Source organism: Atheta coriaria, unplaced genomic scaffold (assembly GCF_025399875.1).
Source record: "Atheta coriaria isolate IRGN ID8LTWV9N9 unplaced genomic scaffold, Caltech_Dcor_3.1 hic_scaffold_9_pilon, whole genome shotgun sequence".
NCBI lineage: Eukaryota > Metazoa > Arthropoda > Insecta > Coleoptera > Staphylinidae > Dalotia > Dalotia coriaria.
In genome coordinates, this window is record NW_027045451.1 from 8,163,717 (window position 1) to 8,185,399 (window position 21,683).

Consider the following 21,683-nt stretch of genomic DNA (forward strand, 5'->3'; position numbering starts at 1 on the left):
TTAGCGATTGGTTCATGCTTGCCGCTGCTGCCACAACCGCCCCCCACATAACGAAACGGTAAGCACGACGTGTGTATGGTTCGCATGCCGCCCATCTGCGCTGCTGCGCTGCCGCCCGCAGTAAATTTTGAAGCATTTGAAGGTCGCGCTCACACACCGCTCACTCATCTCACCCACAAACACACATACACATTCACAATCGCGACGTACGTCTGCCATCGGTCTGACGTTCCTGCCGTGCAGCCTGCTGCGTGTTTCACATTACCAGTATCACGACACACACCAGAACCACACTTTGCTTCTGCGGCACAGTGAGCTAACCGCGTTTTGGCTTTGCACAGCACCGCGCACTAGTGTGAACCAGTGTGTCTTGAAAACATTGTGCTGAATTATCGCGACGACAAGCGGATACATCTGGCTCAATATGTGCGATTAGAAGCTTTGCCCGTGAAAGGCAGCAGCATAACAGGAATCGACAGGGATATACTCATATCGTAGATATTGTTGTTGTGCGACGATCCGGATTTTTGGCTGCACAAACAACGCGACGTGCGCAAAAAAACATAAATAAATCCTGTTCAAGTAAACGAAACGGAAAATAATCCAGAACGCAGTTGTGGACCAGGAACAGTTAAGCCACCTAGCCTTTTAAACCAAGTGGGTGAAATAGTATTTCTCTGTCATTTCTGCTTAAATAAAAGTGTCAGCGATGCCAGTGATACGACCCGACCGGCTGCCGTTGCCGAATCTGAAGACCTACACGTTCTTCAGTGTGTTAGCATTAACTACATGCGTTTACATTGCTAGTGATATGGTAAACGATAAAGATTGGTCACTCACAGCCAGTGATAAACAGCAGGAGTCAGTGATGGTAACCTCAGAGACAGTTGAAAATGCTACAAATACCACTTCGGAAGATCGTAGCATGAAGAAGTGGTTCTCAGATGTTTCAGCTGTTATGATCAGGGAACCTTTTTGTGTTTGGGTGAGCAACTTTTTTTTTATTCACGCAAATAACAAACATATGATGTAATATCAAGTCATATGTCTACAGGCCTTTCATGTATCTATTTTGAAATGTTGGTTTTTCAACAAAAAGAACCATTTAACATTCTGTTTTGATGATGTGGTATGGTTAGATTGAGATAGGTCAAATGTAAATTTAAATTGCTAATAATACTGGCATCGACAGTTTTATTGTGCTGGAAGTGTGGGTGTTAATCAGTTCGTTTTCTCGGGTATTCTACACGGCGTCATTTTTTATTTCGCAATGTTGTATGTACCTAGTATGCAGTAGCTATGTATGAATAATTAACGACTGTTTAAATTTAACTTTTACTGCTTACGGTAGTGAAACAATATGGCTTTTCAAACTGCAACTGCATTTACCACATCAAATATTATGTGCTATTTTAATGTCTAGGTATTGAAATGTTAATTATTTTTTGTTGGCTGACACAAAATTCTTTCCAAATTGATGTTAATTCTTTCAATTGAAAATAAGTTAGAATAAACAATGCGTAGTAAATTATTGCAACAATGTGCAATAATGTTTCTATGTACTGGTGTGTATTAAGGCCGATGTAAACTTTCATCCTTTCAAGGTGTCTACTGTTTTCGACAGAATCGGAAATAGGAATATAATATTTAAATTTGTGCTCGTTTACTTTGTACAATTACTCATTTTGCCGGATATAGCTAATTTCAATAAAATATTTACGTGGAAAAATACACAAATTGTTTAAATATTTAATAATTATACATTTGAGAAGCCAAATTGATTAGATATTTCCTTATTTATTCGCTTGTCTTGTCTCTGCCATGACATTGGGGCTTTGTAGCATTGAAACATTGAAAGAGAGGTTGGACTTGATTTGCGTTCGCTAACACACTGACCTAGTTTAGCTGCAAGTGAAGCGCAGCGGAGATGCGACATCGGCTTTCGATGCAGTCGCCGTTCCCGTCGTGATTACTGTTCAAGCGTTTTGCTGAATCTCGCAAATCGCAAATTGTACAGAAGCTCGTTCGATGAACGATTTTATTACTTTTTTTCAATTTTGTGCTTCGATTGAGTTAGATATTGAATTTATGACTTGATGGTTGGAGTTATGATTGGTATTCTCTTCTGTAGGAAAAGAGTTTATATTTTAAGCTTGAAACCTGGAACTTTTCTCTAAACATTTAATTTTTATTTTTGAAGTTTAATGTATTTATCGAGTTGAATTTCAACCTACGCCCTCGTTGCAAATATCAACTCATCGCTTTTATCTCAAATTATTTGGCTTGCAATTGTCATTAAATAAATACTCAAGTATCTGGAAATCATAAAAATATATTCCACGTACTCTGTACTGTATATTAGGAGCAAATTTGTTTCGTAGGTTCACAAATTGCGCCAATTCATTGTTTACTAAAATTGAATGTAATTGAAATTGACAATTCGCTAACTGAAATTCAATCGCGCCCACTTTTGAGTGTTATAACCATACATTCATTGTAAGCTGGAATAACTGGATGTAAGAATGATTGGTATGCGGTGAATACTTGATCAATATTCATTCGCAAAGTTGGAATATGCGTATTTTTTTTCTATTTTTAAGTCAAGTGGTACGATATTTTTGCATAACTTAAATTTACGAATTGATATTTGTTTTGTTTTGCTTCTAGAAGGTCTCGCTTGTTTTTATTTTATGTCAGCGTCCGTCTTAAATCTAGGCATTATTTCGCATTAATTTTTTATTCTTTTCAAGGATTTCGTTGAGTTGCGCGTAAATAATCTCTCGTTTTATAATTACCGGGTGGGGGGTTAATAAACAAGCACTGACGTGTTTATAAAAGTAGTGAATAATAGTTTGGTTTTTATTGCGAAACAGCAACTTTTTTGTAATTTTGAAAATTGGTAATAAAAATAATTTGTTGCAATGTGCAATAGTATTTACTTACCTGTTTCGACTCATAAATGTGGGGTTTTCACATAAACTGAAAATAGTTTCTTTTATCGCATTTGCAACATAAAATATTCCTATAAATTATCCCCAATATTTTTATTATTAGTATTATATTATTTCAATGTAAGTTACTAAGTAGGTACCTGCCACGATATGAGTCATCAATGTTTAGTGCGCACGTGAATTATTCAATGATAGAATTGTAATGACTTCAAAGACGAACGTGTACACCGGCTACATGCTGTTTATGACGTGTCCTTTTATTAACGTAATGTGGTTCGGTGTGTCCTTTACGATCTGGTCGTTTTTGAAGTTGTAGTGGAACATGTCACATTTGCCACAAGCACCTTTTATTTAAATTATGTATCGCGATGCGGTTATTACCGATATCATAATCAATCGATAAATATGCAATGGAGGAGAAATATTGAGAATCGGCGCACATGTATAAATTCATGCGATTAAAAATTTACGTCAAGTACAATTGCGAAGTAAATTGGAATATGTATGAGATTGATATAATTATTATCTTCTGTTGCTTTCAAAACAAAATATTGTAGTATGTTTACGTGTATATAAAGTACTTGCGTGAAATTTGTTGGCACTTGGATGGAAAAAAAAATTCAAATTATCCCTGTTGCTGATTAGATAACAAAATAACTGGATAACGGAATTAATCAACAACACATAATATCGCTAAAAACTTTGTTTCCCCCATTAACGACCTGTTAAAAATCTTGATCTTTTACAATTCAGTAATTTAATCCACTTCTTTTCAAGGTGATTCTTTTTTCTCTTTCTGTGTGAATGAATACTCATTTGTTCAGTGTTTTATTGTATTCGGGCGATAAAATGTGTCCTTTTGTGGAAACTTTGCACCTCCGATGTGTTTCAGTTCAATGTCGTTTAGTTCGTTCGATTGAATGTAAATGCGAGCCGCAAGCCGGGAGTCGGGGCTCAATGTTGAATGTTAAACGTTTAACTTGCCGCGATAATCGCTTGGGCCTGTGCGCCATTCAATTAAATAAGAAGTTGTGACATTTAATTAATGTCATTTCAAACGTAAACACGGTCAACACCAACACTATACGCACATTAATGGCGTAATAATGATTTTTTGCTTGTTTTAATTGAAATTTACCAAAATAAAACACTTTTAGAACTATATAATCGTGTGATAGTAATAGTAGTATTGAGACAAACATACTCGAAAGATAAAATTGATTAAATAACAATTTGTTTATTTAATGTGTACAATAAAGGAATTTATAAATAATTGTAGGACTTTCCTTGATAGCAATCAATAATCATTATTACTCATGATGATTAGAGAAATCTTAAGTCAGCTCATATTGCCTTAGGTGACAACTAGCAAAGTAAAAAAAAAATCACGAGTATATAATGTATGTTGCGTCTAGACTTCAGACTTAACCGGTCGATTGTTTTCGCCGAAACAATTTATAATTATGGTGTATTGTTTTATTTTCTCACTCGAAGTTGAATTTATCCACGATACTGTCGATTGCCCGAGATTAATAAGAGGGTTTTTGTTAAAAATGAATTACGATAGTGTCATATATGCGGTTAAAATGCAGTGGTCAAGTTTACGAGAGAATTTAGAGAGTAATCTTAAATATACGTTGATGTATGTGGAACAGTGGGTTAAAAGTTATATGGAATATGATAAAAATGCGATTTGTGATGCTGCTGGAAAGCTCAAACCACATTTGATGGTGGTATCTGTTGTTGTAAGTGAGCAAATATTTATTATCCAATATTTTTTAAATGTTAGCTTCCAATTTTTGTTCCTTATTTACTATAAAATAGTCATTTAATTGAATATGAAACTAATGTAGACCGGCAAATGTAATTAATCAATTATTTCATTAGCATATGCTGGAGGAAAAAAATCAAAATTTAGTTTAGGAAACAGTTCTTAAATAACTGGTGAAATGAAAGATGTAAAACATTGCAGATAAACTGATGAAGACGTGTTCTAAAACGTGATGATATTTATGGGCTAAAATCTAAGAATTCAAAATATGTATAGAATCTAATGATGTTAAAGAGTAATGTCATGGTTTTGACATGGTTTTGAATACCTAATTTATGATCTTATTACAAAACAAATTTGTAAATCCGGTTATTAAATTTGTGGGATGTTAAATTACGCATAAAGAATATTTTTATATTTGCTTTCTTTTCATGCATGCAAGTAAAAGTGAATTTTGCCGCACCTTGATGTCCTTGATTAATAACGGCATTGTATTGTAATATCTTTTGAAATATGCCCGGATGTACCAATAATATTGTAGCCTATTAGCCAGCAAAACAACAGGACTTGTTTTTGACAATGTTTGTGTTTGTTTTTTTACAGGTCCTCATCAACATGGCAGTCTGCTGTCTAATTCTGCTTGGCAGGTGTATCCAAAAGATGGTCTTTGGGGAGCTGCGCGTCTCTGAGCAGCAACATCTGAAAGATAAATTTTGGAACTTTATCTTCTACAAATTTATCTTTATATTTGGTGTCATCAACGTGCAATATCTGGAAGAGGTGTTATTGTGGTGCTCGTGGTTTGCACTTTTGGGATTTTTGCAGTTAATTGCTCAACTTACAAAGGATCGCTTTGAATATGTATGTTTTTAATACTAAAACATCCACAAGGCCGATGTGTTATGATGTGCGGTATTTTTGGATTTTCTAGTTGTCATTTTCACCAACGACGCCGATTTGGAGTCATGTGAAACTAATAGGATTGCTATCGTGCATTTTCGCGATTTCCAGCTTTATGCTGATGATATCCGTATTTGTTGGCTTTTTTGTCGGCTTCAACACGCTGGCGTTTATGTCGCCCGAGGTGAGCATGAACTTGACATCAATTTCTTTCTTGTATGATGTACTGTGTATATTTATAGCTGATTGTACGAGTAAGTTAATCTGATTTTGTTTTGTTTGGTTTGTGTCAGGTGTTGCTACTGAGTATTCGCACCCTGCACGTTATCTTACGGTACGGTTTTCACTTGTATGACCTTCGTCATGATGCGGCGCCTACCAATCTTGCTGAATCTGGTAAAATCTGGGAGAAACGCGGCCCGGTTGTTTATTACGTCGAGCTTGGTTTTGAACTTACCGCGTTAACCATCGACTTATTGCATCACTTGCATATGTTGTTATGGAGCAACATCTTTCTCTCGATGGCCAGTTTGGTTATTTGTATGCAGTTGCGGTACCTCTTTCAGGAGATTCAGCGACGTATCAAGAAGCATCGGAATTATTTATGGGTTCGCAATCATTTGGAACAAAAGTATATTTCAAATTCTTTTAACTATTGTGTTTGAGTATAATTTAATTTTGAAATTTCAGTTATCCAATGGCTCTGCCAGAGCGTATAAACTATTACCAACCTACATGGACATAGGTTTTAACTATTAAAATTTGTATGCTGTAAATGAAAACGAGAAACGTGATGAAAGAGCGCTCGAGAAACGTGCGGCATGCGCAGTTTCTAATATTGGATGGATGATGGTTGTTGCTTGGTTGATTGGTTTTCTCACAGCGGCGCGCGGCCGCATGTTGGTTAAGTTTTGTTCCTGTTTTACCATTTGCCGGCCGGCACGTCGACGATCACACAATCCGCGCACTAGAGCCGCTAAACGTGCTAACACGTTTCTATTACAATGAGAAGACTGAATTTCGTGTATGTAATATATGACAAATGTGTGATATGGAGGTTTTTAATTAGTTCGGGCGGACGTGCGCGCACGATTGCGGCGAATCGTTAAATGTTACGCAAGAAGAGGACACTTAGCTTATTAAGAGAAAATTGTTATTTTATTATATATGAATTTCCCGTTGCATTTGTTGCAACACCTCTCGCTTAATTGTTGCGATTGCGAGAGTCGGTCATAGATGATTAAGATAAAATGAAAGCGCGGCCAGTCACCGACGCTATGTTGGTTGTGGTTTTCGTTACGTTTTGTTTTGCGAGCGTGCGCCCCGCATCTAATATGCGCTTGCATGCGGTTAATTAATATGCTCGCTCAGTACTTCTAAATAACTAGATACCTAATATGTATATCTGTAAAATCGCCCTGCAAAGCAAAACGCAAGCAAACACGAGACTTATGCGAATATTAGCGCCCTCTGGTCCTATATTACGACTACTTTGTGTACTTAGGTTATGCGCGTATTTCATCGACGCGTGTTGAAGTTTTCAAAATTTCTCCTCTAAGCTACACATCCAACGATGAGAAGCTGTTTAAAAGTTACAACTCGGTGTTTTAAGTGTCAATATGTTAGTTTGTGCTTAGTTGCAGTATACATGCATATATATATTTATAATTATATATATGAATATTTAAATTAAATCTGATTAATAAGACTTTCAAATTGCGAGTGTTATCGCCTTGCACCCACGGCCATTTTGATATAGCGACGAAAGGAAAAAGTGACAACGTGGAACTTTCTGTTTTGCCAATACTCTTACAGAGAATGCAAGAGTAATAAACATTTATTACATTCGTGAGTATAAAACATTTACGCGTGCAAATCGTGCGTTGTAATTATACAATATTCATATTAATTCAAAGACAGGTATATAAAATGAACCATTTATTAAAAAAAAGATAGACTAGATTCAGGTTGCTTACAAAATTAAATAATAAATAAATAATAATCAGTTATTCACGCCATAATTAACAAATCATAAAAGTGGCATGGCCTCAGCATAACTTAAACAATATCTCGCATTGTTTCTCTCAGCAACTTTCTAAAAGTTGCTGGAATGAAGCCTTCCTCAGCATCGGTCGTTTTTCATCGCACTGTTGAGGTCACTGAAATACGCATGTACCATGGCATCATCGGCGGACATTCGCTGTGTAGGATTACAAATAAGCAGACGCTGTAAGAGATCTCGTCCGCGATTTCCTAGCTTTGGAACAACTTGTGACCAACTCATATTAGGCTGGTAAAAAGGAAACGGTTTATAATCAGGCAGCGCTGACATTCCTGCCCATGTGTCTTCTGTTGGCGTGCCTAGGAGTTTGAAAATGCGGCGTAGTTGATCATCAACATCGGAGCCGGGAAATAATGGACGCCCTGATCGAAAATATTCGGGTTTAAATGATTTTTATTATTATTTATTTTATTTTTTTACTTACCAGCATTAGCTAATTCAGCGAAAATACACCCAGCGCTCCACATATCAATGGACGTAGTATACAATTTAGCACCAAATAGTACATCTGGTGGTCTGTACCACAGAGTAACTACCTCTGCAGAATAGCACTTGACGGGAATACCGAAAGCCCTTGCCAAACCAAAGTCAGCCAACTTTAACTCGCCGTTTTTATTAATTAATAAATTCTGTGGCTTCAAATCTCTGTGTAGGACATTATGACTATGACAAAACGCTAAACCCCTTAGTAACTGGTACATGAATGACTTTACCACATCTGGATCAATGTCTCCATTGAGACTGTCAAAGTACTTCTTTAAGTCTTGATCACAATGTTCAAACACTAACGTGAGTTTTTTGTCGCTGTGTAGAACGTCGTAAAGGCGCACAATATTCTTGTGCTTGAGTTCTTTGAGTAGGCATATTTCTCGTAGAGCCGATGATGGTACTCCTTCGTCGTCATCATCGAGTCGAACACGCTTTAGTGCAACGATTTCGTGGGATTCACGATTTTTCGCTTTAAACACTGTGCCGTAGGTACCCTCGCCGATTTTTTCCAGTTTTTCGTATTTTTGCATTGTATTTGTGTGAAATAAACAAGCAAGTATACTAAATTCTTAATTGTGAACGTGTTAGGCTTTAGTGTACGATTGTGTTTTGTTTTTGATCAGTCGGACTGCCAGAGCTGTCACTACCAGCTTCACAGAGTGTTTAGAACACTAATCTGTATATACAAATCAGTGGTTTGGAACCAACTTTAAATTTTAAATAATTTAAATTTCTTTTGAATTATTTAAAATAAAACTTTGTTTTTTTATTTATATCTGTAAGTGTAATATTTAATTGCAATGTTTTTGAATTTTTATATGAATGTACAAGATATGATATTAAGTTGCCGGACCTGTTCTAGTGATTTTAACCAAACTATTTATTTCTCGAACACGGCGAACACGCATCCACAAAGTTGTTTTCAAATTTTAAAAGTGAATATAAGAAAGGAAATATCCCACTTATTCTTGTATTCCCAATAAAGTGAGTTCTACTCGAATATATTTACATCATGGATGATGAAGCGGAAACCTACAAGCTATGGAGAATTCGTAAAACAGTAATGCAAGTAAGTTAACCTCCAAATAACAGAAACAACAACATTCTTTCTAAGAACTTCAAATAAAATAATGTGATTTTAAGTTGTGTCATGATCGTGGCTACCTCGTAACACAAGAAGAATTGGATCAAACACTGGAGCAATTTAAGGAGATATTTGGTGATAAACCAAGGTTTGTTGTTTTGTTTGTAACAAAAATTTATATTATGGTAGATAGTGCCATGATTAATTGTATTTTTATTTATTAGTGAAAAACGTCCATCAAGAAATGATCTCATTGTATTGGTAGCTCATAATGATGATCCAACTGATCAAATGTTTGTGTTTTTTCCTGATGACCCAAAGATTGGCATTAAAACCATTAAAACTTATTGCCAAAGAATGCAAGTTGAGAACATTCACAGGGCCATTATTGTTGTACAGACTGGTATGACTCCATCAGCCAAACAGAGTTTGGTAGACATGGCTCCAAAGTATATCTTGGAGCAGTTTCTTGAGAGTGAGCTGTTGATAAATATCACTGAGCATGAACTAGTGCCTGAACATGTTGTGATGACACCAGAAGAAAAACAAGAATTGCTTGCAAGATAGTATCCTTTTAAATCAAATATTTAATAATTATTAGCTTTCAAATAATGCATTGAATGTAAAATGTAATTTCCTTAATAATTTTTATAGTAAATTGAGAGAAAACATGTTGATGAGAATCCAAGCAGGTGATCCAGTGGCTAGATATTATGGTTTGAAGAGAGGACAGGTAATTTATCTGATAAATACGTTATGATTTAGTTATCAAAATATTTTTTTAAGGTGGTGAAAATTATTCGTTCGTCAGAGACTGCAGGTCGTTACATTTCATATAGATTAGTATGCTAAGTTTCTATTTTAATTATATCTACTACAAATTACTTTTTGCGTGTTCATGTTGTATACCTATTTGTAAACGACGCGTGGTTCTCCCGCCTGTTAGCAGCGCCCTCTGCTATGAACCCGTCAACTATTTGTTGATAAATAAACTTCGTCTGTGAAGCTAACCTCAATCTCCATGTTATTTTTCAAAAATTTGTGAATGCCGTACCGACAACTTGCGTTGTACAAAACAAAGTATGAATCAGAAAATTGGGGAAAAATCCGAGTGTCTTGATGACCAGAGCGCTTCACCCGCAGCGACAAAGAATGTTACAATACGCTCCAAGCGTCAGATGGGCGACTCACCACAGCAAAATAAGCCGTACAGACCAGCACCTAAGCGCATCCGAATCAACGATGAGTTCACAAATCCGTGGAGATGTGATTCGGCGCCATACGAGTCACTACCAATCACTTATCACAAACCTATCTTCAATCCACCATGTTACTTTGATGAGAACCTCAATCAGCTCACCAAAAGTGAACTGGCACTGAAAATTATGTCCTATCATTATGCGCTTAGCATGCAAATGAGCATATGCGCGCGGGCGCAGCCACAGCAAGCCTTGCTGGGCGATCCTTTGCAGGGTAGTCAATTATTTAATGGTGCACTCGAAAGAAAGAAACCAATCATTACTACTAGTGATATTTTGTATGACAAAGAAGATACATATGTTTCAAGAAGTGGAAGGCTTGTTAAGAGGAGGCAGAATCTTGGTAACATTGAGATGATGGCAGAGGAAGATGATACAGAAAAAGATAAGAGTTATAAGAAAGCTAAAATACAAAGTGGCAAAGATGAACCCATAAAAACTACTCCAGCTGCAAAAAAGACCACCAAGAAGATAACAAATGAAGAAATTATGTCAAGAAGCTCTTTGTTTGCTGATTCTGCAGTTGGAACCAAGTCACGCACGCAGCTAATGTTCAATATGATGGATCAAACTGAGAAGGAGACCAAGAAGGCTGAAGCAGAAAAGAGGAAGTTTGAGCAGACCTTGGAGCATGCCAGTGATGATGACCTAGAAATCACTTCTTCACAGAGTCCTAAAGCTGATGATGATTCACTAGATTTTGTTCGAAGACGAATTGTTCCGCCATTACCGCAGAAAAAAGGCAAAAATTTGAAATTTTCAGGTACTAATTTGGATATTAATAGTGAGATTATGTGTTGGTTCCTAATTGGTTTTTATAGATTTTCCTTCGACTTCTGCTTCATCTGCGGGCAATCGCGATGATTTTAACAGTAGTCCGAGTAGTTTGTCTTCTTCTCAGGGGTTAAAAAGTTTGAATGGCGGTAGTGCCGGAGCGAGTTCTGCGAATTCTGGAAATAAACGCGGACCAAAGAAGAAAATTACTAATTGTCCGATTTGTGGGGAGAGTTTTCCTACAAACAAAATTGAGGTAGGCAGAGTTATCACTTCATGAGACTTATCAGTAGAATATGTAGGTACATAAACACCTACCAGTTGACACAATACAATATTTACTTTGTAAAGTTATTGCAGAATTATGCAATTTGGTAGATTTATAATCCTTTGTGAATTCATTTTATCTAGTGATGGTGCGTCAATACTACTACTGCTTATAATTCATATGATACAAATTAATGGTATTTGTACACCATTATTTTTGCAATGGATAGTACATATTGTTTTATACTACATCATATACTTATTTGTTGCAGGAACACGCCTCCACATGCGGGCTCACGTCTGAACTGGAGATTAAGAGCAGTATACCAAATCAACGGGCAGATACGGCGCGTTACTAGTTCTGCCTTTCTCCTATCCTCTCATCTTCTCTCGATTCCCACCTAACATTATTATATTTTTATGCCCAACATTTAAATCATCACCGTGCGTTTTATGTTCGGTTATTGTTAATACTAGAGTTATATTTCTATTGTCTGTAAGATGATCACAAAAATTTAATAAATTAAAGTTTAATAAAAACATGTTAACGTTTCGTGTTTTAATCCAATCCTTTTAAGTGTATTCATTTTGAGTTAGTGTTGATAAGGAGTTACATACCGCGAACGCGAATAATATTCTCATACAGTAGCTGATTACGTGCGATCGATATAAAGTATAAACAATTTATTGCATGCCAGCTGCCACATGAACTCTCACTTGAGCATTGGCTATTAACTAGTCGTTGGCAAGTCGCCGATGTGTGCACATCATTATTCAGTCATGCCAGCATCAATTTACTTGATAATTGTTGCATTACAACTGTGTGCGGCGTTTTCTACGCTATCTCTGGATGGCACGTGGTCTGTTCACTCAGATAGTAAGTACAAATATAATATTTACTTCTTTATCACACTAAATACAAACAAAAACAAATAGTTTTAAATTCTGACCGTGGTCATTTTTATATTTTGTGTTATTCACGTATTTAGAACAAGTTTTAATAATACTAATTGAATTTGCTTTCAAGGACATTTAATTATATCACATTGTAAAGTTATGATAATAACACTGAGAAGATGACATTGATTTGTGTTGTAAACATTTGTTGTATCAATGTATTACAGAGCATGAAGCATTTAACGCTGTTGTCCCCGGTGGAATTTACACCGATTTGATGCGTAATGGTGACCTCCCCGATATTTTTACGGCTATGGAGATGTGGACTCGCGATGGGTCGCAAACACAACATGGATATACACCCACATTTTTAATGGTACGTAAATATTTTCTGTTTATTTTTTGAAATCGATATTATCTTATTTTGGGTATAGTGGAGGAAACCATCTTAAATCATCAACACCAAACGATTATTTTCGAAGGTGTTGACACCTTTGCGACTGTCCACTTGAACTCGAAATTGATTGCCACCACCGATAACATGTTTGTGCGATATGAAGTACCAATTGATGGCTTATTACAGGTAATCAATAAACAATTTATTTAAGTTCATCTAAGGTTGATAATTTTATTACCAAGGCAACAAGCAACGAGTTAATCGTCACCTTTGAGTCCCCAATTAAAAAATCACAAGAACTTTATTCCAAACAAGCGGAAGACTATGTGGTGCCACCAAAATGTGTACCAGATATTTATAATGGCGAATGTCATGCTAATCATGTAAGAAAGATGCAAGCATCCTTTGCTTGGGACTGGGGCCCAGCGTTTCCTTCGATGGGATTATGGAAAACAGTCTATATCAATGCTTATAATGAAACTTATATTAAAGATGTATCATTTCAAGTTGTTGCTGACGGCGACAAATACAAATTTACTGTGACCGTTTACATGGCGCCTAATACTGCAAAACAATTAGATGGGGTACTTCGGATTACACTCGGAAATAATCACGCTGTTGATTTGTGGAATTTTGAGGTCCAAGGTGTTGCAACAGTTGGAAACGAGTTTATTATTCAAAAGGAGTTTCGTCAACTAAAGGTAATAATATTATATTGAAATTATACTTTTTGTTTTGGTCAAAGCTATGATAAAAATACGAAATTGATGGTTTTATAGAGTAAATATGACCTTTGGTGGCCTAATGGTTACGGTAGTCAAGTGTTGTACCCGTTAACAGTATCAATGGTTCCCGAAGATGTAAACGGTGCAATAGTATCGAAATCTGTTAACGTTGGTATCCGAGAAGTGGAACTTGTTCAAAAACCAGTTGGTAGGTAACAAATATTGAATTATTCAATAGTAGCCTTATGTTTATTATTAAGGAAATGGATTATCTTTCTACTTCAAAATCAATGGAATGGCAATATTTGCGAAAGGATCCAATATGATTCCAAGTCACATCCTTCCTGAACACTCCAATAACAAAACCCTAATCCGCAAAATACTACAAAGTGCAAAGGATGTACACATGAATATGATCCGGGTATGGGGAGGCGGTTTATACGAATCAGACTTATTATATGAACTTGCTGACGAGATGGGTATCATGATCTGGCAGGATTTCATGTTTGCTTGTTCAATGTACCCAGTTAATCAAGAATTTTTAAAGTGAGATACAAGAAACGTCCGCCATCTTTACATATGTCATTATTTTTTGTTTTTTTGTTAGCACGGTGGAAAAAGAAGTAGAACATCAAGTGAGACGTTTACAATACCATTCGAGCATTGTACTCTGGGCGGGAAACAACGAAAACGAAGCTGCTCTTACTGGAAACTGGTAATTGAAACGATACAAACTACATATATAACATTCGTTATTTAATATTTATCGTTTAGGTATGGTACAATAATTAATCGAACCCGCTACGACGCAGACTATCGGCAACTGTATGGAAAAACAATCCGTGACGTAGTTCTGAGGAATGATCCGTCACGAAAGTATTTATCATCTAGTCCCACAAATGGTGTTAAAAGTGAAGAGAATGATTATATTTCTCCCAATCCAGGCGACAACAATTATGGTGACGGTGTGTGGACTGTTTATATTGAAATAAATCATTTATTGATTGATCCATGTTTTTTTAGTGCATTATTACAATTATATTTTTGATAGCTGGGACATTAATATCTACCCAGTACCTCGTTTTGCTTCGGAGTATGGTTATCAAGCTCTTCCGAGTTATAGCTCAATGCAAAGTGTGACAAACAGTTCCAACGATTTGTTTATCAATAGTAAATTCATGAATCATCGACAGCATCACCCAATGGGCAATATTGAAATGGAATTTTTGATTAAGAGTCGACTGGATATGAGACCAAAGGTTAACATCGAAAGTTACAATAAGGCGTTCTTTTTTTACACGCAGGTTCGTATATAACGACAATATGTACATATTGTTTATTATTATAAAACAAACAAAATATTGCTATTTGCTAGACGTATGAATCATTAAGTTTATAATAGATTGTGGTCCCAGCTTGAATTAATTTGCATTATTTTTGCAGATTATTCAAGCAATGGCTGTAAAAATTGAGACGGAACATTATCGCCAATGGCAAAGTTACTTAGATTCAGCAGGACATGGAATGACAATGGGTGCGTTGTATTGGCAATTGAATTGTCCCTGGCTAGCACCAACTTGGTCTGGAATAGGTAAGTATTAAATCACTTTATTAAGTTATACTTAACCATTCTTGATGTTAGAATCAACTGGTAAATGGAAAATGCTTCATTACTACGCGAAAGACTTCTTTGCGCCAATCATAGTTACTTCTCACCAGTATCCTACTCAAATGGTTGATGTGACCGTTGTATCTGATCAACCTACACCTATTTTTAACGCAACTTTAAAGATTGCCATCTTTAATTGGAATTCATTTCTAGCAGTGAATGAAAAAGTTCGACAAATTGATATTGTACGTGGAACTGATTTTTAAAATATTTGTTTAGTTATGTTTTTATATTTAGAGGATGGGTTCCCAACGCCTTACGAAAATCAACATGAAATACTTCTTAACGCGTAATGCTGAATGCGCTTCTGATTACACTGATTGTTTTGTTCGACTTACGTTGTCAAACACCACGTCGATGATTGCGCCAGAAAACTTTATCTACCCTGTGGCGCTTAAAAATGCACCTATTCCATTTGCAAATGTACAGGTATAATGATTTGGGTTTGGTGCATTATACATTTTATGTTTAAATAATATTATTTTCAAAGATTGAACACGTGGAGCAAATAACATCCACGAAGATATTGGTAAGTGTTACAAGTGATCTACCAGCGGTATTCGTATGGTTGGAATCTACTCTTGCTGGAGTTTTCTCTGAGAATGGGTTTACAATGCTGCAACAACGAAAGGACATAGTGTTTGAATTGGAAAATTATTCTCCTTTAGATGACGTTGTAAAGAGCTTACATGTCACGCATCTTAGAGATAAAGCATATTTTCCTTCTAGTACTTTAATATAGTGTTGTGTTTTTAATATTATTTTAATAATATTTTAATGTTTTTAATATTGTGTAATTAATGCAATATGTTGGACAATAAACTAAACATTTTGTAACTTTAATTGATTGTGTCCATAGAATTTAATAAGTAACAGCGTCACCATGAAATGTGGTTGATACAGAATTATTTGGCAACCCAAAGAAAGAGAGGAACTTAGAAGATAACACTACTTTTCTTGAAGATTCAGACATTGACAAGTACCTAAGTAATATCTCATACATCAGTAAAAAGTAGTAGGTAGAAAAAAGCCACTATAAAACTATAAGTATAAATCTTTACTTGAAATTATGTAAAACTTTTTGAAGTGAAAACTTATTTATCCGGGGTTAGGCACTTTTTGGTAGGGGCAAATCTCGTGTGTTCGCATCACCGATATGTATATAGTTGTATATGTGTAGCTTATATGTAAAATTCAATGGGTTTAGTGGCAAGTTCAATGTATGTATATATACTGTGTATTGTTGAAATAGTGGTTTTGCTTTATTTTTATTTCAATTGTTTAAGATGAAGAAAAATTGGTAGGAGCTGTTTTCTTGAATAATGATAAAGATCAAGGGCCAAAACCTGATGAAATTGAAAGAGAGAGAAAACTCAAAAAAAGTTAGGTGTCAGCGATATCGAAATAAGGGAAAAAGTGATATGTATTAATTTTGTGTTGTTTATATTGACGATATACATAGTTGTTTTCTCCAATATTTCACAATCATTTCTTTTGCATGAATTTAACCTGAAGATACCACTCGATAAATTAGAACTTTTACGAAAAGAAGTTCCATTTTTGGGACACGTTATATCTACGCTTGAAATAAAACCAAATAATGATAAAATTTCACCAACTGAAGAAATCAAAGCTTTTCTATGTCTCACTGGATACTATCGATTTTAAATCCGTTGGAGATAGAATTGATGGATGCAGTACGTTAATTTTTGCCATTATTAGCCCGTTTGTAAATTTTGTTATTCATGGATTGTGTTTGCGTGTGTCAAGCCAGTGAATTGTTTCTTATCAACTCTCCTGCATGATTTAAATGTTTTTTTGATGCTATTTAGTTCTTTCTCTAATATTTTGAATTTTTTCACTGTTTCGGTGTACGCTATGATACAAATATTAGCTGTTTTTCCTAGAATACTCGTATTATTATTGTCCGTATTGCTTCCGTTACGACTGTTCTGGACGACATGTTGAACTGCTTTTAACTTATTGACGATATTTTTGATATTTCAATTCATTATTGCAAACCAATTTCTGCACGTATGAGTAAGGTCATCAGAAGTCTCAGTACAGAGTGGGAATTCGTTGCTGTACATTAAATAAGCACACGTTTTTTCGTCGATGAGCGTAATATTAGAAGGCGGTTTCAAGTGAGACGAGAGTGGACGAGAGTTTCAAATATCTCACTCTCGTGTGAACCCTTTTTTCTTATATTTTCTATTGGTTTTATTGTCTAATTCAAAAATTGTGATCCACAGAATGTTGCCTACATAAACAATTTTTCGTCATGCACTTAACATAAATTTTCTTTTTACAAAAATACTTTTTCATTTAAAACAAACTTATTTAACTACTCCTAATTTTATCTTTTAAATTGCACGATGATCAAGAATTTAAGTACAGTAATGCTTACATCACATCATCTTAGAGAATTCAAAATCAAACTCAAACAATAAACCAAATTGGTTTTTCTGTAATGTTTAACATCTTATGTCTAGATGCTTGATAAGCAATTGAAAGAGTTTCATCAACAATAGTGCGATTTACTTTATTGGGTAACACAAACCTTGTGGATTCAAGATCTGAGATAAGTATGTTAAAAGCAACAACAACAATTGACAGCATTACGTATTTTTCATCACAATTTGCGTTCGAAACTATTTTTAAATTTCTTAAATATTTGTTCAAGTTATAACCACTCATTTTCACTTAGTTTTAACATTCCTATACGTTTATTTTTTTCCAGACTTAACCAAAATAAATTTAAGCTTTTTTTAAAATTGATTCCTACTTCAATCATATTATGAATTCTAGTCTATGTAGACTTAACATCTAAAACTATTTGAATTTATTTGGTTGTTGTATTTTACAAACGTTAAAATTATTTTGTAATTGCTCAGACTTTCTTATTTTAATAAAAGTATTAAGTACTGCGTAATTAACGAATAGGGGATGATGGATAAAAATCATTTTTAAATAATTTCAGTCAATTCGTCTAATTAGGTGTCCGGAATATTACGAGAAGGTATACTTTCAACATTTTCATAATATCTTGAACATTACGGTTCAACATATGGACAAAACAACAAAAATGTTGATTTATATGATAAAACAATTGATCACTTCAAAAATATTTAATTCACACATAAATGTAAAGTTTGCCGTTGCATTATCAACATTATCAGGTTATTCCTTGAATCTTATTCTCTAACCCATATTCGTTTATGCATTTAAAAATACTTCCGCGATAACTTTTCCACTATGTCGACCACTTTTGTGGAATTTTTAGGAATTAAATCTAAAGCTTGTAGCTGCCAATTATCATTGATGAAGTAAGTAGTTATGCCGAAATATGATCTGAAGATCATCAAAGTCCAACCATTGTCAGAGAATGAAAATTTAGAACAGTTATTGTTCAAAATTTTCTTGACTCTCACTCGTTGCTTGTAAAAATGTTCCATCACCATTCGCAGAGCGCAATAACGTCGGGTACACTGATTTTGGGATTTAATATATGACCAAAATTTTTTCGCCATCGAAAAAACTCAAGGGCAATTTTTTCTTCGACATCCACTTCATAATTATAGCTTCATAATCTTTCGGTGATAATTTAATCTAAAATATAATATTCCTTTAAGTTCTTACAAGCCTACCATTTTTTTAATTACATATACATACTAAGAGGTTTTATGTTATTGAAGTCAAAAGGATAATTTTGTTTCAAAAACTACAATTGAAAACAAAATACGAAAGAAAATTGCTGCAAATATAAAAAAGAAATAAAAATTATTCTAATTATCAATATTGTTTAAGTTATTTGAGATTGAAATAAAATTAAATTGCGTATTCAGAAAACATCTGTCAATTTTTTTTTAACCCGCTGACAATGATTTTTGAATTGAAGTTAAGTTTCCATAAATTTCTTTGTAATGAGCAGACAGTAAATGCTTCATCATACAGGAAGTAATGTTATCTTTTCGGCTAATATTTTTGGTCACTTTTGATTTTTCACACACATATGTATTGATTTTTTCTCACCTTTAATAGTTTTAAATGTAATGAAATTTGAAAATTTTGAAGTTTCTTTTTGGTGGTTGATCAACCTTAGTTCTAGTTTTACTTATGTATAATAATTAATTCGCGAATGTCTCGACATTAAACAATAACATTTGAAAAGGAGATAAAAATTAAACTTGTAAAAAGCAAGATAAACAAAAAGTAAACGGAATAGAGATAAAAAAAGAGCAGCTAATTGGATTAATTTATAGACAGATCAATCCTCAAAAACAATTTCAAAGCATGTTCCAGAACACCAGTATTAAATTTAAACTGAAATTACTGATGACAAAATGCAAAGAATGAATATGAAAATATTTTGCTGTAATATATTTGAATAATAAAAATTTCAAATTTTAATAAAAAATGTTTCAAGTTTTCACTTCTATCGGCGGTCCATATAACTGTGCTTCGAGCTAAACATTTATGGTGACGCATCTTCTGTAACTCTACCAGCTAATTAAAAAAAAGAAGGAAAAAATCGGGTTGAACTCTGGGAGTGCCGTCAGAAGAAAAAACTTGAACATTTAGGTTGGGCATTTTTGAATATTTTGGAATGGTTAGGGAATGATTTCGCAAAAATTGCTTTATTTATCAGTATAAATATATCATCATCAGTATAATATCATTTAAGTGGTTAAATGCAATATTCATTTATTGCGCTATCGTGACAATCGTGGCAATTCATATTTCATTAAAAATGTAACCTAATACTTACAATTACAATTGTAAGTGTAAATTACAATTACTATTATCTATAATTTCAACGACTTATTCACAATCATCATTACTAGAATAATCTAATGGTAGTTGAAGAAAAGAACAATTTTTATTCGAATCTTAGACCGCTCAATTGTAGTTTGATAGTTTGTTGTGCTAAGATTGCGATCATTTGACATCGTTAAACCAAATTTATCATTTAAAAATTTATTTCATAGTTGATTTTTATTGTCTGTAAAATTTATGTTAAAGTAAATGAAAAAATTTTCTTACCAGTATTCTTGTACGAGTATAGCACGCAATGACTTATCTGGAGAAATGTAAATCGCAACCATAGTAATGAACTGATTATCACCAGAGTGGCAACGACTTATACACATATCGCCGATATCAGAAAGAGTAGCATTAAACATGCTGGTGTATTTCACATACACATCCATAATATCCATATAGTTTGGGCAATAATGAACTGTATTCATATTTTGATAAATAGCTACTCCTCGCGCTTGATGATTGTTCCTCCTGGAACTCGCAACAAAGTTGAAATTCGGAATGTCAATTATTTTATCATTACCCATTACATATGAGTTTCTAATAAAATTAACACAATCATCTTTTAACATGATCGACAACTGCTCGATCATCTACATGCGGACGTAAACGTTGACAATTAAATGATAAAATACCTATATAAAATATATACTTATTAAAAAATTGGTTGTTTGTAAAGTAGGTTTACGATCGAGATGTTTACGTGATAACGTCTTATTGGTGATATAAGTTTTTGTGAAGTAAGGAATTAATGAAGATAACAATTTTTTCAAATTTTAAATTACGTAAAATCACGTAAATTTATCTGTTTCCAATCTGGGTAATTCTGTTCAGGATAGGACGATGATAGGAAAAGTAAGAAATAAAAGGAAGGGTTTCAGCTGTTATGTGCCTTGCAAAAGTCAGGTCGATGGTTGTTCCTTTTAACGTAGTAGACTTTGAAACATCTGACATTGCACTTCAAATTTTGTTTCACTGTCTTTTGTTTCACATTCAACGAAAACTTAACCGCACGAGAAAATCTCCATTCGTTTGTATGCCGCTAGAGTGAGAGAGACGGAAGATCGGTCCACTCACTCGAACGCTATGCCTGCCTCCGCTCGTGTGGATTTCACGGAATGACTGGCAGCGCTCGAGATGAGACGGGAGATCGGTCCGTCTCTCTCTCGTTATAACGAGAGGGGGGTATACCTGCGATCGACCTCGAGAAGTCTCGTGACACAGTTTCTGAACAGTCACCCAACTAAAACGATTTTAAAGACGTTATCACGTCAAAATAAAATAAAGAAGTGTTTTGGTGATGGTATGCAAAGGATATTCACGTAATCTTTTCAATTCAATTGTTAAATCTTCTCGATGAATAGTTGATATTTTAATTTTTTTTGTTTCACTTTACATAGGTACACGAATTTTACAAATTTTACTATAGAGACGGTTGAGCCATCAGCAGTGACCATCTAAGGATGCGCGTAGCAGGTTGTAGGACAATCATACACGCACACTCACGCCCTGCGCCGCTTACAGCGAACAGCAGAAGCAGGCATACATTTTCACCGCGCGGTAGAAAGAGAAGGAGAATTACAGTCTCTCCTACGCCGCGCCAGCGGTCTACTCACC

The 21,683-nt window shown here is 34.7% G+C and overlaps 5 protein-coding genes and 1 long non-coding RNA gene across 6 annotated transcripts; 4 read left to right on the forward strand and 2 right to left on the reverse strand.

Moving 5' to 3' along the window:
* Positions 1–53: 53 nt before the first annotated feature.
* LOC135797915 (E3 ubiquitin-protein ligase AMFR-like) lies at positions 54–6,367 on the forward strand. Its single transcript, XM_065310496.1, has 5 exons — positions 54–985; positions 5,326–5,583; positions 5,654–5,806; positions 5,916–6,253; positions 6,313–6,367. Exons 1-5 carry the CDS (start codon positions 710–712, stop codon positions 6,365–6,367), a joined length of 1,080 nt encoding a protein of 359 aa, XP_065166568.1. The 5' UTR covers positions 54–709.
* Positions 6,368–7,545: 1,178 nt separating this feature from the next.
* On the reverse strand, positions 7,546–8,828 carry Cdk5 (Cyclin-dependent kinase 5). The gene is made up of 2 exons (XM_065312342.1): positions 8,109–8,828; positions 7,546–8,046 (listed from the first exon to the last, which is right to left on the reverse strand). Exons 1-2 carry the CDS (start codon positions 8,701–8,703, stop codon positions 7,745–7,747), a joined length of 897 nt encoding a protein of 298 aa, XP_065168414.1. The 5' UTR covers positions 8,704–8,828; the 3' UTR covers positions 7,546–7,744.
* A 210-nt stretch (positions 8,829–9,038) lies between these two features.
* On the forward strand, positions 9,039–10,141 carry Polr2E (DNA-directed RNA polymerases I, II, and III subunit Rpb5). The gene is made up of 5 exons (XM_065312343.1): positions 9,039–9,242; positions 9,317–9,405; positions 9,482–9,823; positions 9,912–9,990; positions 10,044–10,141. The coding sequence occupies exons 1-5, from the start codon at positions 9,186–9,188 to the stop codon at positions 10,107–10,109; spliced, it is 633 nt and encodes a 210-aa protein (XP_065168415.1). The 5' UTR covers positions 9,039–9,185; the 3' UTR covers positions 10,110–10,141.
* A 178-nt stretch (positions 10,142–10,319) lies between these two features.
* Positions 10,320–12,099, forward strand: LOC135799298 (uncharacterized). The gene is made up of 3 exons (XM_065312341.1): positions 10,320–11,279; positions 11,338–11,546; positions 11,830–12,099. Exons 1-3 carry the CDS (start codon positions 10,340–10,342, stop codon positions 11,914–11,916), a joined length of 1,236 nt encoding a protein of 411 aa, XP_065168413.1. The 5' UTR covers positions 10,320–10,339; the 3' UTR covers positions 11,917–12,099.
* Positions 12,100–12,246: 147 nt separating this feature from the next.
* On the forward strand, positions 12,247–16,088 carry beta-Man (beta-mannosidase). Its single transcript, XM_065312340.1, has 13 exons — positions 12,247–12,434; positions 12,682–12,830; positions 12,889–13,037; positions 13,094–13,552; positions 13,631–13,784; positions 13,837–14,122; positions 14,184–14,291; positions 14,351–14,541; positions 14,600–14,880; positions 15,020–15,167; positions 15,219–15,430; positions 15,483–15,674; positions 15,736–16,088. Exons 3-13 carry the CDS (start codon positions 12,996–12,998, stop codon positions 15,985–15,987), a joined length of 2,325 nt encoding a protein of 774 aa, XP_065168412.1. The 5' UTR covers positions 12,247–12,434; positions 12,682–12,830; positions 12,889–12,995; the 3' UTR covers positions 15,988–16,088.
* A 2,270-nt stretch (positions 16,089–18,358) lies between these two features.
* On the reverse strand, positions 18,359–19,052 carry LOC135799468 (uncharacterized). The gene is made up of 2 exons (XR_010550009.1): positions 18,918–19,052; positions 18,359–18,854 (listed from the first exon to the last, which is right to left on the reverse strand). It is a non-coding gene; the product is annotated as an uncharacterized lncRNA (long non-coding RNA).
* Between the last annotated feature and the right edge of the window lie 2,631 nt (positions 19,053–21,683).

Bases quoted from the DNA above. Each gene is read 5' to 3' on its own strand.
- LOC135797915 (XM_065310496.1), top strand. From the start codon at position 710: ATGCCAGTGATACGACCCGACCGGCTGCCGTTGCCGAATCTGAAGACC. The intron at 5,584-5,653 runs GTATGTTTTTAA...TGGATTTTCTAG, and splicing joins CAAAGGATCGCTTTGAATAT to TTGTCATTTTCACCAACGAC. The intron at 5,807-5,915 runs GTGAGCATGAAC...GGTTTGTGTCAG, and splicing joins TGGCGTTTATGTCGCCCGAG to GTGTTGCTACTGAGTATTCG.
- Cdk5 (XM_065312342.1), bottom strand. From the start codon at position 8,703: ATGCAAAAATACGAAAAACTGGAAAAAATCGGCGAGGGTACCTACGGC. The intron at 8,047-8,108 runs GTAAGTAAAAAA...ATTTTCGATCAG, and splicing joins CGCTGAATTAGCTAATGCTG to GGCGTCCATTATTTCCCGGC.
- Polr2E (XM_065312343.1), top strand. From the start codon at position 9,186: ATGGATGATGAAGCGGAAACCTACAAGCTATGGAGAATTCGTAAAACA. The intron at 9,406-9,481 runs GTTTGTTGTTTT...TTTATTTATTAG, and splicing joins ATATTTGGTGATAAACCAAG to TGAAAAACGTCCATCAAGAA. The intron at 9,824-9,911 runs GTATCCTTTTAA...TAATTTTTATAG, and splicing joins CAAGAATTGCTTGCAAGATA to TAAATTGAGAGAAAACATGT.
- LOC135799298 (XM_065312341.1), top strand. From the start codon at position 10,340: ATGAATCAGAAAATTGGGGAAAAATCCGAGTGTCTTGATGACCAGAGC. The intron at 11,280-11,337 runs GTACTAATTTGG...TGGTTTTTATAG, and splicing joins CAAAAATTTGAAATTTTCAG to ATTTTCCTTCGACTTCTGCT. The intron at 11,547-11,829 runs GTAGGCAGAGTT...TATTTGTTGCAG, and splicing joins TTCCTACAAACAAAATTGAG to GAACACGCCTCCACATGCGG.
- beta-Man (XM_065312340.1), top strand. From the start codon at position 12,996: ATGTTTGTGCGATATGAAGTACCAATTGATGGCTTATTACAG. The intron at 14,123-14,183 runs GTGAGATACAAG...TTTTTTTGTTAG, and splicing joins GTTAATCAAGAATTTTTAAA to CACGGTGGAAAAAGAAGTAG. The intron at 15,168-15,218 runs GTAAGTATTAAA...TCTTGATGTTAG, and splicing joins ACCAACTTGGTCTGGAATAG to AATCAACTGGTAAATGGAAA.